The sequence below is a fragment of the Aquarana catesbeiana genome, linkage group LG05, assembly GCF_042186555.1.
Source record: "Aquarana catesbeiana isolate 2022-GZ linkage group LG05, ASM4218655v1, whole genome shotgun sequence".
Taxonomy (NCBI): Eukaryota; Metazoa; Chordata; class Amphibia; order Anura; family Ranidae; genus Aquarana; species Aquarana catesbeiana.
The window spans coordinates 630585845-630603806 of NC_133328.1; the positions used below are offsets into that span (position 1 = coordinate 630585845).

Consider the following 17962-nt stretch of genomic DNA (forward strand, 5'->3'; position numbering starts at 1 on the left):
TGGGAAATTGGGAAGGCATTTTATCACACCGATCTTGGTGTGGTCAGATGCTTTGAGGGCAGAGGAGAGATCTAGGGTCTAAGAGACCCCATTTTTTTCAAAAAAAGAGTACCTGTCACTACCTATTGCTATCATAGGGGATATTTACATTCCCTGAGATAACAATAAAAATGATAAAAAAAAAAAAAAAATGAAAGGAAGTTTAAAAATAAGATAAAAAAGCAAAAAATAATAAAGAAAAAAACCAAAAAAAAACAAAACACCCCTGCCCCCCCCCGCTCTCACGCAAAGACAAACGCAAGCGTCGGTCTGGCGTCAAATGTAAATAGCAATTGCACCATGCATGTGAGGTATCACCGCGAAGGTCAGATCAAGGACAGTAATTTTAGCAGTAGACCTCCTCTGTAAATCTAAAGTGGTAACCTGTAAAGGCTTTTAAAGGCTTTTAAAAATGTATTTAGTTTGTCGCCACTGCACGTTTGTGCACAATTTTAAAGCATGTCATGTTTGGTATCCATGTACTCGGCCTAAGATCATCTTTTTTATTTCATCAAACATTTGGGCAATATAGTGTGTTTTAGTGCATTAAAATTTTAAAAAGTGTGTTTTTCCCCAAAAAAATGCGTTTAAAAAATCGCTGCGCAAATACTGTGTGAAAAAAAAAATGAAACACCCACCATTTAATCTGTAGGGCATTTGCTTTAAAAATATATATAATGTTTGGGGGTTCAAAGTAATTTTCTTACAAAAAAATAATTTTTTCATGTAAACAAAAAGTGTCAGAAAGGAGGGGCGTGGCCTGCCACGGAGAGGAATGGACGCCTGATTTCAAAGCTCCGTTCCACAGACACCGATCCGAAGCAACCCAAGGCGACAATCCGACCACGATCCGGCCACACGGAGGGGGCAAGGATCCGTGACTGTCCCGGGCAAGTCCAGACGGCGGAATAAACCGCCCGCACCACGCCGCCTCACTGATTACTACGCCAGCGCGGCCATGAACAAGGCCCAAGATGGCGCCGGCTTCGGGAACAACGCCTCAGGCACAGCCCGCACCACAGCAGACGAGGAGCGCCGTTCGGCTCCCTCACAGGAAGACTTCCCAGTGCTCTCATATGGGGACAATATGATGAGAGAGGAGATGGATACCATACCCTCCCCAGACACTGCAGTATCCCATTCCAGCGTGGACAGAGGTAGGAGGCTGGCTTCTTCTCCAGCCCTCTCCCCCAGCAAAGAGCCCCAGCCCAAGAAGCACCAGTGGGCAGACAGGGACACTGATACCACACACATCCCTGCTCTGGCAGCAGTCCCTGCATCAGATAACCCTGTTACTGAATCTATGTTAAAATCAATGCTCCTCACACTGCAGAAAGATCTCCACAGGGAACTACAATTATCTGTCTCCCAAATACATGACAGGGTAGACTGCCTAGAAGGAAGAGCTCATCTGCTTGAAGAAAGCATGCATGACCATGTCAGAGCTCACAATGAATTACTGGATGCACATGAACACCATGCCACAGAAATACACGACATGAAATTAAAATTGGCAGATTTGGAAGATCGTTCCAGAAGGAACAACATAAAATTTAGAGGTATTCCCGAATCTGTCAAATCAAATGAAATTACTCCTTACTTACAACAGTTATTCTCACGTTTATTGCCTCGTTTGAATGCACGAGATATTACCATCGACAGGGCGCATAGGATCGCCAAACCTGCGCACCTATCCCAGGATATCCCGAGGGATGTTCTAGCAAGAGTGCACTACTTTCATGTTAAGGAGCAGATTTTACAGGCAGCTAAAACCACTAAACCGCTTCCAGCACCATATGCAAATGTCCTCCTGTTCAATGACCTCTCCAAAGCCACCATGGATATGAGAAGAGCATTCACCCCCGTCACTTCCATTCTACAAGAAAAAAAATCACCTACAAATGGGGTTTCCCTACCAAACTTCTGGTGACCTATCAACAACAAATAATCCCTATTCACACCCCCAAAGAAGGGTACAAAAAATTAACCAACTGGGGTTTTCTCCCCCTTCCTCCTGCCACGAGTGACCGCACGTGCTCCCATCCACATTCCGCTCCATTCCGGAATCAGATCCCTGATCGAGGCGACAACCTTCACAATCCAAAGGCCTTAGGTCGCGAGCATTCATAGGATCCTCTGTGGACACTGCTTTAGTGTTACCTCATTCCCTCAGGTTATAGTGTGCCACGCACACTGATATTCTCATTATTAGTGTTAATTTTACCTTTTTGTTCTTTTTTTTTTGTGTTTGTTTGGTTACTCTCTTTTTGAGTACTTTACTTCTTGCTTGATCTGCATAATATCGAAGTAAATCACCTGTGATATATTCAGTAAGGCTTAATACTATATACATAGTGTCATAACAAAGTTTTTTTTATTTGACCTTCTCAGTGTTACTGTACGCTTCTTGCTTCCATTACAGGACTTAAAGTTGATTAATCTTCTAAGTGTAATCTCGCTCCCCTCGTCCCCATCCCAGGTCATTCCCTGCTAAAATGGCCATTTTACAACAATCTACTCTCTAAATTGGCACCTTACAGATCCGACCCAGTAGTACTGTGTGGGTACTTTAATGAAATCATTGATAACTCTCTAGACACGTCTAACCCAAGCAAACGTAGGTCCTCTACACTATCCTCTCTTTTACATAATGAAGACCTTTATGACCCCTGGAGATGCACGCACGATATGGAGCGAGATTACACTTTTTACTCTAACTCTCAGCACTCTTACTCTCGGATTGATATGTTCCTTACAGATAAATTCCTGCTACAAAAAATCACCGAGGCGCAAATTGGTACAATTACCTGGTCTGACCATGCGCTGATATCAATCACATTATTTACAGCAACAAAAATACACAACATACTATTTGGAGACTGAACACGTCCCTGCTCACTAACCCAACACTGGAAAAAGAACTTAGATCCGAGATTGAGAGCTACTTTGACAACAACCAATTTTCTATCAACGATCAATCTATGATTTGGCATGCGCACAAAGCTTACTTACGTGGCCTTTTCATAAAATTCGGAGCACAGGCAAAAAAACAACACATAGCCACTACTGAAAAATTATTAAAACAAATTTGTGCGTTAGAAATTGTCAACAAAAACACAACATCCACTACCATCTCCAATGACCTGAAAAACTTAAGACACCAACTTTTTTAGTGCTCAGTCCTCCTCTTGCACAAACCTGCCGAAAAAGAAAGCTCACAGAAGAGGATGCAGAGGGGGACGGAACAGAAAGTCGGACAAACACGTTGAAATACCCCAAACTATAAAAATATTCAACCTATCTTCACATACATTATCCCATGCAGATCTATCCCTCCTTGGCCGAGGACTCAATTTTGCACCAACCAATAAACCAAACCCTTTTGTTCTTTTTAAAGACCTCAATGCTTATGTACGTAACCTTACCCTGAAAAGGCACTTTCATATTCAATCTGAGAAATCAGCCAATACCTTATGTAACTCTGATTCTCAGATCAGTTCCACTATAGTGCCACTGGAACTCAGCCCTGAATTTTCTCCAGACACCGATAATCCTGATGCATCTGATAGTGATGATACGTTGCTTCACATATTGACCCAGCATCTTGCTACATCCCCTCCAATTGTCCATACCTCACTAAAACCTAAATCAATATTTTTTCCTACACATTCAAAGGGCCCCTATATAGAAGCATTCTACAGAATTGTCTTTTCAGACTTAAAGAAACTGTGCGAATCCTCTTCGGCCTCCAAATCCAATAATTTATCACCTTCGGAAATTAAAGCACTCGACCAAATCATTCACAGAGAGGATTTGGTAATAAAACCTGCTGACAAAGGAGGAGGTATTGTACTACAGAATAAAACAGATTATCTCAAAGAATCATACAGGTTACTTTCGGATAACAGGACATACATCAAACTTCCTAAGGACGCCACTCCCGAATATGCTATGGAAGCTGACCAATTGATTTCCACTGCCCTGCTGGAAGGTATTATTTCTAAAACCGAGAAGTCTTTCTAAAAAAGGAGCAGGAGAAGATGGTATGGTACTAGAAGAGGGTGCAGATATATACTCACCATGCCTCTCAGCAAATAACTTGGGGTGTCTACTTTCCAAAATGGGGTCATTTGGGGGGGGTTGTGCCACCTGGGCATTCCATGGCCTCCGAAACTGTGATAGGCAGTGAAGAGTGAAATAAAAAGTTTACGCCCTTAGAAATCCTGAAGGCAGTGATTGGTTTTCGGGGCCCCGTACGCGGCTAGGCTCCCAAAAAGTCCCACACATGTGGTATCCCCATACTCAGGAGAAGCAGCTAAATGTATTTTGGGGTGCAATTCCACATATGCCCATGGCCTGTGTGAGCAATATATCATTTAGTGACAATTTTGTGCAAAAAAAAAAAATTGTCACTTTCCCGCAACTTGTGTCAAAATATAAAATATTCCTTGGACTCAACATGCCCCTCAGCAAATAGCTTGGGGTGTCTACTTTCCAAAATGGGGTCATTTGGGGGGGGGTTGTGCCATCTGGGCATTTTATGGCCTTCAAAACTGTGATAGGTAGTGAGGAGTGAAATTAAAAATTTACGCCCTTAGAAATCCTGAAGGCGGTGATTGGTTTTCGGGGCCCCGTACGCGGCTAGGCTCCCAAACAGTCCCACACATGTGGTATCCCCGTACTCAGGAGAAGCAGCTAAATGTATTTTGGGGTGCAATTCCACATATGCCCATGGCCTGTGTGAGCAATATATCATTTAGTGACAACTTTTTGTAATTTTTTTTTTTAGTCATTATTCAATCACTTGGGCAAAGAAATGTATATTCAATGGGCTCAACATGCCTCTCAGCAATTTCCTTGGGGTGTCTATTTTCCAAAATGGGGTCATTATGGGGGGGTTTGTACTGCCCTGCCATTTTAGCACCTCAAGAAATTACATTGGCAGTCATAAATTAAAGGCTGTGTAAATTCCAGAAAATGTACCCTAGTTTGTAGGCGCTATAACTTTTGCGCAAACCAATAAATATACACTTATTGACAATTTTTTTACCAAAGACATGTGGCCGAATACATTTTGGCCTAAATGTGTGACTAAAATTGAGTTTATTAGATTTTTTTTTTATAACAAAAAGTAGAAAATATCATTTTCTTTCAAAATTTTTGTTTTTTTTCCGTTTATAGGGCAAAAAATAAAAACGGCAGAGGAGATCAAATACCATCAAAAGAAAGCTCTATTTGTGGGAAGAAAAGGAAGCAAATTTCGTATGGGTAAAGCATTGCATGACCGTGCAATTAGCAGTTAAAGCGACGCAGTGCCAAATTGTAAAAAGTGCTCTGGTCAGGAAGGGGGTAAATCCTTCTGGGGCTGAAGTGGTTAAACTGAAAAAAAAGGGTTTGTTTTGTTTTATAGTCGTTAGCCCCTTTTTCTTGCTGAAATACTGCAATAGGCAGAGGATTCAATGTGACATAAATAATACTGAAGTTTATAGTCATAAGAATATTAGACGTTTTGATGATACAGATGACTGTAATGATCTCTCCCCTTATTGGGTGCTTAGATACAATTTATGTATATATCTCATAGATAGTGTACTCTCTGAGTACTATCTGTTGTAGAACCACAAGTCCCAGCATAGCTTGAATCTGTAGATAAATTCAATGCTGCTAATATAATTAATGTCATGCTTAAAAAGATTTTACAGTTGTAGGTTTTACATGTTAATCGAAATACTGTATTTTTTTTCAGTATGTGTTTAGTATCTTAGAAGGTAAAGCCACCATTTTAGAAATAGCTGTCTACATGTATGTGCAACAACATTAAATCACTTTTTGTGACGGCTCATCTTAGCGCTCTGTACTGAGATGAAAGGGGCACGTTTAAGGAAGTTATGTCTGGTGAATTTAGACAGAAACTTGATAAGCTGACCAGAAAAAAAAAATCTCAGAATACGTTCTTATTCTTAAACATTTGTTAAGTTTTATTTTTATGCTTTTAAACAGGGAAATGTCTATCATAGGAAGAGGTCTCGATTTATTAGAATATAAATTGTAGATTATAATAGGTATTCTGTCCTTTTATATTATGGACTATAGTAGTGAAAGGTGCATTTTATTTTTAGTGTATCACTCTTATAAATAGGGTGCTTATGGGATTGTACACCCCATTAACACCCATCATAGCATAAGAACATACCTAAAATATAAAATAAACACACAACAAGGATTGTGGAAAAGCTTAGGCCGCGGCCCCTTTATTGGGTTTAAACAATTTTACTTATGAAATGAACTTTAACCTTTAATACCAAACAGAACCGCTGTTAACCATTAACAGACCAACATGCTTAGTCACTAAGACTCAAGCAGCAATATCTTATATTAAACAAATAACAGTTTACCAACCACTGTCCACCCACAAAGTGGGCGACATTACCCAAAAGCCAGGTTACCAACCTGGCCCCACCCCACCACCGCGGCCTAAACAATCGCTTTCTACAATCCAGCATTGAAAATGCCCTTTGCCAATGACTGAGAAAATGCACCAAAAACATACCTCTCAAATTTGAAATGATAAAGAGGGACACCCTTTTACACAGTAAGTAGCAAAGAACATGTCCCTGGTTACAGGGACCACAAAGATCTAATATGCAGAAATGATTGGCTAAACAACACAAGTGCTTTTTTCTTACCTCTACTTTACCTTTTTATAATGGCTTTTCAAAATAACAAATGCAGCAATCTGGATAAAAAGTTTAGTGCAGCATAACACTTTTGGCAGTAAAATAGTAAATTTTGTATAGAGATGAACACCTCAGACCAAAACGAGGGACAACTAAAGCTGTATGAGGGACAGAGGGATTTGGTCTCAAAGGAGGGACAACTGGGCACTATGCCAAACACTGCTAGACCTCTGATGTAACTCACCAGTTCACAATAGGGGAAAATTAAGTCACTAATAATGAGTATACAGCAAATCAGCATATCTGTCAATTCACATTTTATGGTAACTGAAGCCCAGGCCTAGAAAACCACTTATCTGTAGACAGAACAGTTCCTATTTTATTTAGAAGGTCTAAGATTTTGAATCCACCTAAATAATTCCCTTCCAGGTAAACAAGCATATCCATGACTATTGGATAACAGATGCCTATTAAACATTACCCAACCATTATACTCCTATTCCCAATAATGAGACCACACCAGCTTCTGGAGTATAAAACAAAGGCCGTAGCAGCCTACTTTATTAACTTAATATAAAATTATATATCAAAAATATAAAACTTCCGTCATCGAGAAAAACAAACATCTGTTATGCAACCTGGATCAAAAAAGAACGTTGGTCTGAGCAATAGCTTTAACAAATCCATCTGATGGCCATAACAACTATAGCACTGCAGCCCTAAACCAAAAATCTCCAATAGGCCTCAAGCCGACAAGCTGGCTCAGAGACTGCCGTGACTGCAGTGCCCCATATCACTTCCCGGCTAACCGGGAACCAAAAAACCTCCGGACCCATATCAACGTTGGATCCCCACTCTTACTTTTTAGCCATCTTCCTTCCCTTGCCCAGACCAACGCCCGCCACTGCCACGACAATCTCTCTTCTTTCACCTGTTGACAAAAGAAAAACCACAAACCCTACGACAATAACATATTCTATTCCTAGGGAGGGTGGGCGGGAACTTTCCACGATCTTCTGCTGTCCCTCCCAGAGCGGGAAGCCCTTTTAACTGTCCCCTCCCCTAATTCTCCCTCCCCCTCGGCTCCACCATAACCCTCTATCATTAACCCTTACCCTGTTCCCACTGTCATGTTCGCCCTTTGCCTACAGCATTGCATGCTGTTGCTCCAGGCTTTTCTTGACTATTGGATAACAGATGCCTATTAAACATTACCCAACCATTATACTCCTATTCCCAATAATGAGACCACACCAGCTTCTGGAGTATAAAACAAAGGCCGTAGCAGCCTACTTTATTAACTTAATATAAAATTATATATCAAAAATATAAAACTTCCTTCATCGAGAAAAACAAACATCTGTTATGCAACCTGGATCAAAAAAGAACGTTGGTCTGAGCAATAGCTTTAACAAATCCATCTGATGGCCATAACAACTATAGCACTGCAGCCCTAAACCAAAAATCTCCAATAGGCCTCAAGCCGACAAGCTGGCTCAGAGACTGCCGTGACTGCAGTGCCCCATATCACTTCCCGGCTAACCGGGAACCAAAAAACCTCCGGACCCATATCAACGTTGGATCCCCACTCTTACTTTTTAGCCATCTTCCTTCCCTTGCCCAGACCAACGCCCGCCACAGCATCCCAATAGTAATACCTTACTCTTGGGTGCTCCTCCACACCCGAATAGCTCGCTGTATACCATCTTGTAGGCCCAAAGCCCACAAATCCGTCCCCACCTCATTAAGATGTACCCCATCACGTCTTAAGTACCTCCATGTCTCGAATTCCAGTTCACTATGCCTGATTGCCAACCCTCCACAACTAACCACAAATTTACTCACTTCCCTATTGATCTTCTTCCTTGCTCTATTCACCCCCTCCACGGACCTGGCCATTCTCCAACACATGCGGGCAACCATGTCCGACCAGACAATGATCATTTTTGGAAATTCCTTCACTAAGCGCCAGACGTCAAATTTAATGTCTCGCGTAATGTCTATCATTGAGCGAATACCAAGATCATTGCCGCCCACATGTATTACCAGCACATCCGGAGGGCCCTCCCTGTTTGCATATCGTTGTACCTCCTGAACCAACCTGCCCCACAACATCCCTGGTATACCAAACCATTTTAAGTACACTTCCCGTCTATCAAAGCCTAACTGCCTACCCTCAGGTCGAGCGTCTCCCCTCCGAGCCCCCCAACACACATAAGAATGGCCCATAATCCAGACCACACTTGGAGCTGCACCTGAAATTAGAAGAAAACAAACCATGCTCAACATTGACCAGTTAACTACTGTCCCACCGGCCATAAAACCACAAAAAACAAACCTAACCCCTTACAATCTTACCGCTAGTTGCGGTCGCACATAAGATTGAAATCTGTTAGATTCCCACCGCCCAATCCGTTTTATTGTTTCCACATCCATACCCAATCTGGCCGCCTCTGTTGCGGCTCCTATCCGGAATGAATGTGATGAAAAATCCCGCTCCTCAAGTCCCAGCCCAAGCAAACATTTCCTAAAAACAGCAATGAACTGAAAACGCGATAACATATCTCCATTTGAATGTATTAATAAAGGGCCCTGACAGTCCGGCCTAACTTTCAAAAATTCCCTTACTGCACCCACTGGGCACTGAGGGGATCCCTGGATGGAATAAACTCGCACCATCCTGCCTCTCCCTTCCTGATCTGTCTTAGACTTCCGTAGGAATATCGATACCCCGTCCTCCTCAAGTGTAACCTCCTTCAACCCAACTCCCCCTTGCACTGTTTTTGAAGGGCTAACCAACTCCCCTATCCTGAATGCACCAAAAAATGCTAATACAAAAGCTACCTTAAACAAACTAACTTCGTAATCAGACGAACAAACCCCCATCAATTGTTCCACGATACCCCCCAGTATCCCAAAAGTTACTGGTCTCCTCGAATCTCGCTGAACCGCCGCCCTCCGATAACCCTTCAACGCCTGTCTCACCCAAAAATCCTTGGTGACGTCGGGCTGCCCTTGTAGCTTAAAAAGGAAAGCTAAACCAGCTAGCTGTATATTGATCACAGATACCGACGCACCCTCGTTAAATTTTCTTGCCAGATAATACAGTAATAGCGAACGCACTCCCTGCCCTATAAGTTCCTCCCTCAACGCTCGCCCAAAGGACATCCACTCCTGCCATACCTTATTGTATGCTGCCCAAGTAGCCCCACTTACCGACCGCTTAATCCATCCCTCGACGACTCCAGTGCAATCTCCCACAGCCAGTCTGGACAAGGCACCCCCTGTTGCTCCGCTTCCGGCGCCAACTCTCTGAACCTGTCCCACTGGAAGCGAGACAACGCATCAGCAATTACGTTCTCCACCCCCGGTAAGTGAACAGCATGAATGAAGACATTCAGTTGTAAGCATCTTAACACTAAGTGTTGCAGCATCCTGATCACCGGCGGAGATGACGCCGTGACCCTGTTTATCACTTGCACCACCCCCATGTTGTCCCCATGAAAACGCACTTTCAGATCCCTGAACGATGCGCCCCATAACTCCACTGCCAGTACCACTGGAAACAGTTCCAGCAAAACCAGATTCTTTGTGAAACCTTCTTTTACCCACGATTGAGGCCATGGACCTGCGCTCCATTGCCCTTGAAAGAACGCCCCAAAACCTGTTGATCCAGCGGCATCGGTGAATAGTTCCAAGTCAAAATTACTGACTGGACCCGACATCCACATTGCCCTACCGTTAAAGGATTCCAGAAAGGTATTCCAGACCCTGAGATCCTCCCTATGTGTTTTAACTAAACGTACAAAATGTTTTGGGGATTTGATCCCGCTCGTGCTGGCCGCCAGCCGGCGACTAAACACTCTCCCCATCGGTAATATGCGGCAAGCAAAATTCAGTTTGCCCAAAACCGATTGTAACCTTCTCAGTTGTACCTTTTTCAGACCTATCAAACCTGCCACTTCCCTCCTCAAATCTTCCAATTTCTCCTCCGGTAATCTGCATTCCATCGCATCCGAATCTAATACAATACCCAAGAACGTGATGACCGAGCAGGGTCCCTCCGTCTTTTCAGCTGCCAATGGAATGCCAAATTTTTCTGCTATGTGCTGCAATGACGCTAGTAGCACTGCACAGACTCTAGAATCCGCCGGGCCAATGCATAAAAAATCATCCAAGTAGTGAATTAGCGAATTCACTCCGGATACATCCCTTACTACCCACTCTACGAAGGAGCTGAATTGTTCGAACAGCGCACACGATACCGAACAACCCATCGGTAGGCATTGATCAATGTAGAATCCACCATTCCAATGACACCCCAGTAGCCGAAAGCTCTCGGGGTGCACTGGCAGCAGTCGAAAAGCTGATTCCACGTCTGCCTTTGCCATCAATGCCCCTTTTCCATAGTGGCGCACCCACCTTACCGCGGCATCAAACGACGTATACGTCACTGAGCACGCTTCTTGGTCAATGGCATCATTCACGGATCCCCCTTTTGGGAAGGATAAGTGGTGAATGAGCCTAAATTTATTGGGCTCTTTTTTGGGCACCACACCTAAAGGTGATACCACCAAATCCGCCACTGGCGCCACTGGAAAAGGTCCGCTCATTCTACCCAATGCAACCTCCTTCTGTAGTTTTTCCAAAACCACTTCTGGATGTTGCAAGGCTGACTTTAAATTTTTGGGTACTGGGGGGACAGCTGCTAGATTGCATGGAATCCTAAATCCTACCGTAAAACCTTCTTCTAATAGCCGTGCTGCTTGTTTGTCGGGGTACTTACCGAGAAACGGTCGCATCTTTTCCACCATCACCGGAGTCCTCCCTTTTGTTCCCAGCTTCTCCCTGACGACCTTTTCCCTGCTTAAAACACCTGGATGACGGATGTGTTCCCCCGCAGCCGGAGCATTCGTGTTTAAACTTACATGATCCTCCGAACCTGCAGACCCCTGAGTTGTACTGCCAACAGACCCCTTTTTTGTTTCCAGCCGCATGTCCCTGGGTTGACGGTCCACCGGCTCCCCCCTGAAAAAACTGATTCGGTGCCCTCGCCGTCGTCATCAAACGCATCCACAGGCTGATGTCTTTGTGGTCCCAACGTAGTTCCGGGCGCACTGCTCTCCGCTGCCTGAACTGTTCATCGTACCTCAACCATGCCGTACCCCCGTATACTCTATACGCTTCCCCTATCGCGTCCTGATAGCAGAAAAGCGCCGAACAATGTTCCAGCTGTTTCTCCCCTATCACACTAGCCATGATTGCAAACGCTTGCAACCAATTCGTAAATGTCCTAGGTATCAGCCTATACCTCCTCTTCTCCTCGTCCTCCTTTTTGGAATCATCCGGCTTGACTCTATCAAGATTGAATTTTTCCAAGGGCAATAATGAAAATATTTCTACATACTCACCCTTCCATAATTTTTCCCGAACCTCCTGTTTCAGGTGAGCCCCCAACGGTCCTTCGTAGCACACGTACACCTCGCAGCGAGCTGCGTCCGCCAGCCTAACAATATCTTTTCTCGCCGCAGCCTCCCCTGACGGCGCCGCTTTGTCCTTCCCCTGCGCCGCTACGCTCGCCACGGCCTCCTGCGCTGGCACCGTGACATCAGCTGCAACTGTAGGTATGGCGGCCCCCCGCCCTGCGTTATCCAATTCCTTCCCCGTCTGCGGTACCCATGCAGCTATTGGCCCCCCCGCCGGCTTCTCTGCCGCCTCCAGCCTCTGCACAAGCTCCTTAATTCCTGTCAGAAACCCCAAAAATCCCGGAGCACCTCCCCCCATGTCAGTTCCTACCCTACTTTCCACCGATCCTCCAACCCCAGCTCCTGACACTGTTGCATTATTTAAACTAGCATTTGCAATATCATGTGGTAACTCACCGGGCTGCATAGGTGTCGCCCCATCAGCCGACCGTCTGCTTTCTCCTGGCCCCATCCTCCTGGGCAGCTGGGCCGTCTCCTCTTCCGATCCGGACATCTCTTCTCCCCCGCTCCGACCCGATTCTTCTCCCGCATCAGATACTGGCCCGCCCGGGATGTTGACCGCGGCTGCCGCACTACCCGCAATCCTTTCCTTCCTCCGCGCAGCGAATCCTCCCGTTGATTTCCGGACAGCCTTTCCAGGACCGGTGTGTGTTACCGCAGTCCTGTCGGCCTCCGCTCCGGTTGGTGGTAAGCCAGTCTTGCTCCTTCCTCTAGTCTGCCTGTCCCCTGCCGACGAAGCAGAAGGCCCAGGGACCCCTCCTGGCATGGCCGCGTGAGCGATGGCAGAGTTCTTCCTGGGGGCGGGGCTCGCACTCTCCGCATGCCTCCTGTAAGTAGGCCTCTCTCCCATCCGTTCTACTGCTGGGCTCTTCTCCTGACCTGTCGGGGCCGCCCGCCCGCTGACCCGCTCTCTTCCTGCCGCTCTTTTAGCTGGGGGGCCTCCCTGGACACTGGCCTCCATAACACCCGGGTGCCGCTGTGAAGGTAGGACGCGGTCCGGGGAGAACCGCTCAGGCGGTCGGGAACGGCGCGCTCTGGTGCCGCCTCTCTCCCCCTCCCTAGCCTGTGTATTGGGACCCCGGATCGCGGCTGCGATCGTATCCTGCAGCCACCCCGCACCCCGCACCGACGCTTCCTCCCTTAGCTGGGCCATAAGCCTGTCTAACTCAGACATGCTGGGACACTGACCTTCTCACTAAACTTTCCACGATCTTCTGCTGTCCCTCCCAGAGCGGGAAGCCCTTTTAACTGTCCCCTCCCCTAATTCTCCCTCCCCCTCGGCTCCACCATAACCCTCTATCATTAACCCTTACCCTGTTCCCACTGTCATGTTCGCCCTTTGCCTACAGCATTGCATGCTGTTGCTCCAGGCTTTTCTATACAGCTCACACTTGTAAATAGGGAAAATGATCAGCCAACTCTTCCAAATACCTTCCCCATATACCCTGCAAGAGAAAGGGAATTTTTTACAGGAGGATAATAAAATCCTCCGCACCAAAAAACATATGAATGTCGACTATTCATACTATTATTTTATTTTATTTTTTATATATTTTTTTATTATCATTTATTTATTTATTTTATTTTTTATTATTACTATTATTATAAAAGGCGGGGACATATGTAATAAATGCAAAGAGCAGGATGGACATAAAGAGCAGGGCACCCATCTACATTCTGATGCATTCCCTATATAGCAGCTGCATATCCTGCACCATCAACATCTTTTAGGGACAGATTTAAAATTATGATTGTGATAAAAGAGAGCCATTCAAATGCGACAGAAAAAGAAAGGAAAGCCCTGCGAATAGTTAAAATTGCTGAATCAGTTCTATTGGGCAATGAGAATGGCCTAAGGCATGAAATAACTGTCTATCCTTGTCTTGCTAATCCAGTTCTGCAAACACTTTTGTCCAGTAAGTTATCAACTTACTTCAACTAACCAGACTGAATTTAGTGGGAAAGCAGTTTCTAAAGTATTTTATACGTAGAAGAACAGATTGATTTCATAGCAGTAGCGAAATTACATGACACGTTGAATGCAATTTGTGACTCAATAGCAATATAAACATATCTTCTGAAAACCTTTTCAGAACTCCTCACCAAAAGCGAGAATTGTGTGCAAAGTCATTGTGTCTCAAACTCCTACTAACAGTTTTGATGAGAGTGTGGATACATGTCATATAAAGGCCAAAAGATTTCTGCAGAGTCCTCAAAGGAGAAGCAACCAATAGATAATGCAGGTTGTTTCAGCAAGGGAATGGAATATAACCACTTGACGACCGCCTCACGCCGATTTACGTCGGCAAGGTGGCACGGACAGGCAAAATCACGTACATGTACGTGATTTGCCTTCCGCGGGTGGGGGGTCCGATCGGACCCCCCCCGGTGCCCGAGGCGGTCGTCTTTTCTCCCACGGCGATCGGAGATGAGGGGGAGGCCATCCGTTCGTGGCCCCCCCCTCGCGATCGCCGCCGGCCAATGAGAACATTCCTTTGCTGCTGTATGCTAAACAGCAGCAAAGGAAATGATGTCATCTCTCCTCGGCTCAGTAATTTCCGTTCCGGCCCGAGGAGAGAAGACAAGTGAGTGAGTGCACAACACACACACACACACAGTAGAACATGCCAGGCACACAAAACACCCCGATCCCCCCCCCCGATCGCCCCCCCCCCGATCCCCCCCAATCACCCCCCCCCCCCGTCACAAACTGACACCAGCAGGTTTTTTTTTTTTTTTTTTTTCTGATTACTGCATTGGTGTCAGTTTGTGACAGTTACAGTGTTGGGACAGTTAGTATTACCCCCCTGTAGGTCTAGGATACCCCCCTAACCCCCCCTAATAAAGTTTTAACCCCTTGATCACCCCCTGTCACCAGTGTCACTAAGCGATCATTTTTCTGATAGCTGTATTAGTGTCGCTGGTGACGCTAGTTAGTGAGGTAAATATTTAGGTTCGCCGTCAGCGTTTTATAGCGACAGGGACCCCCATATACTATCTAATAAATGTTTTAACCCCTTGATTGCCCCCAGTTAACCCTTTCACCACTGATCACCGTATAACTGTTACGGGTGACGCTGGTTAGTTTGTTTATTTTTTATAGTGTCAGGGCACCCGCCGTTTATTACCGAATAAAGGTTTAGCCCCCCGGTCGCCCGGCGGTGATATGCGTCGCCCCAGGCAGCGTCAGATTAGCGCCAGTACCGCTAACACCCACGCACGCAGCATACGCCTCCCTTAGTGGTATAGTATCTGAACGGATCAATATCTGATCTGATCAGATCTATACTAGCATCCCCAGCAGTTTACGGTTCCCAAAAACGCAGTGTTAGTGGGATCAGCCCAGATACCTGCTAGCACCTGCGTTTTGTCCCTCCGCCCGGCCCACCCAAGTGCAGTATCGATCGATCACTGTCACTTACAAAACACTAAACGCATAACTGCAGCGTTCGCAGAGTCAGGCCTGATCCCTGCGATCACTAACAGTTTTTTTGGTAGCATTTTGGTGAGCTGGCAAGCACCAGCCCCAGGCTGCGCCAGATTAGCGCCAGTACCACTGACACCCACGCACGTACCATACACCTCCCTTAGTGGTATAGTATCTGAACGGATCAATATCTGGTCCGATCAGATCTATACTAGCGTCCCCAGCAGTTTAGGGTTCCCAAAAACGCAGTGTTAGCGGGATCAGCCCAGATACCTGCTAGCACCTGCGTTGTGCCCCTCCGCCCGGCCCAGCCCAGCCCAGTCCACCCAAGTGCAGTATCGATCGATCACTGTCACTTACAAGGCACTAAACGCATAACTGCAGCGTTCGCAGAGTCAGGCCTGATCCCTGCGATCGCTAACAGTTTTTTTGGTAGCATTTTGGTGAACTAGCAAGCACCGGCCCCAGGCAGCGTCAGGTTAGCGCCAGTACCACTAACACCCACGCACGCAGCATACGCCTCCTTTAGTGGTATAGTATCTGAACGGATCAATATCTGATCCGATCAGATCTATACTAGCGTCCCCAGCAGTTTAGGGTTCCCAAAAACGCAGTGTTAGCGGGATCAGCCCAGATACCTGCTAGCACCTGCGTTTTGCCCCTCCGCCCGGCCCAGCCCAGCCCACCCAAGTGCAGTATCGATCGATCACTGTCACTTACAAAACACTAAACGCATAACTGCAGCGTTTGCAGAGTCAGGCCTGATCCCTGCGATCGCTAACAGTTTTTTTGGAAGCTTTTTATTGAACTGGCAAGCACCAGCGGCCTAGTACACCCCGGTCGTAGTCAAACCAGCGCTGCAGTAACACTTGGTGACGTGGCGAGTCCCATAAGTGCAGTTCAAGCTGGTGAGGTGGCAAGCACAAGTAGTGTCCCGCTGCCACCAAAAAGACAAACACAGGCCCGTCGTGCCCATAGTGCCCTTCCTGCTGCATTCGCCAATCCTAATTGGGAACACACCGCTTCTGCAGCGCCCGTAATTCCCCCATTCACATCCCCAACCAAATGCAGTCGGCTGCATGAGAGGCATTTTTATGTCCTCCCGAGTACCCCTACCCAACGAACCCCCCCAAAAAGATGTCGTGTCTGCAGCAAGCGCGGATATAGGCGTGACACCCGCTATTATTGTCCCTCCTGTCCTGACAATCCTGGTCTTTGCATTGGTGAATGTTTTGAACGCTACCATGCACTAGTTGAGTATTAGCGTAGGGTACAGCATTCCACAGACTAGGCACACTTTCACAGGGTCTCCCAAGATGCCATCGCATTTTGAGAGACCCGAACCTGGAACCGGTTACAGTTATAAAAGTTAGTTACAAAAAAAGTGTAAAAAAAAATATATATATATAAAATAAAAAAAAATAGTTGTCGTTTTATTGTTCTCTCTCTCTATTCTCTCTCTCTATTGTTCTGCTCTTTTTTTACTGTATTCTATTCTGCAATGTTTTATTGTTATTGTTATTATGTTTTATCATGTTTGTTTTTCAGGTATGTAATTATTTATACTTTACTGTTTACTGTGCTTTATTGTTAACCATTGTTAACCATTTTTTTGTCTTCAGGTACGCCATTCACGACTTTGAATGGTTATACCAGAATGATGCCTGCAGGTTTAGGTATCATCTTGGTATCATTCTTTTCAGCCAGCGGTCGGCTTTCATGTAAAAGCAATCCTTGTGGCTAATTAGCCTCTAGACTGCTTTTACAAGCCGTGGGAGGGAATGCCCCCCCCCACACCGTCTTCCGTGTTTTTCTCTGGCTCTCCTGTCTCAACAGGGAACCTGAGAATGCAGCCGGTGATTCAGCCAGCTGACCATAGAGCTGATCAGAGACCAGAGTGGCTCCAAACATCTCTATGGCCTAAGAAACCGGAAGCTACGATCATTTTATGACTTAGATTTCGCCGGATGTAAATAGCGCCATTGGGAAATTGGGGAAGCATTTTATCACACCGATCTTGGTGTCATCAGATGCTTTGAGGGCAGAGGAGAGATCTAGGGTCTAATAGACCCCAATTTTTTCAAAAAAGAGTACCTGTCACTACCTATTGCTATCATAGGGGATATTTGCATTCCCCGAGATAACAATAAAAATGATTAAAAAAAAAAAAAAATGAAAGGAACAGTTTAAAAATAAGATAAAAAAGCAAAAAAATAATAAAGAAAAAAAAAAAGCACCCCTGTCGCCCCCTGCTCTCGCGCTAAGGCGAACGCAAACGGCGGTCTGTTGTCAAACGTAAACAGCAATTGCACCATGCATGTGAGGTATCGCCG

At 45.6% G+C, this 17962-nt stretch overlaps 1 protein-coding gene across 1 annotated transcript in view; it reads left to right on the plus strand.

Moving 5' to 3' along the window:
• Window positions 1-17962, plus strand: part of LOC141146094 (uncharacterized) — a 48520-nt gene that overhangs the window by 9783 nt on the left and 20775 nt on the right. Inside the window, exon 2 of the mRNA XM_073632848.1 lies at window positions 3437-4030. Within this exon, the coding sequence (XP_073488949.1) occupies window positions 3437-4030 (594 nt within the window). The remainder of the gene's footprint in view (window positions 1-3436; window positions 4031-17962) is intronic.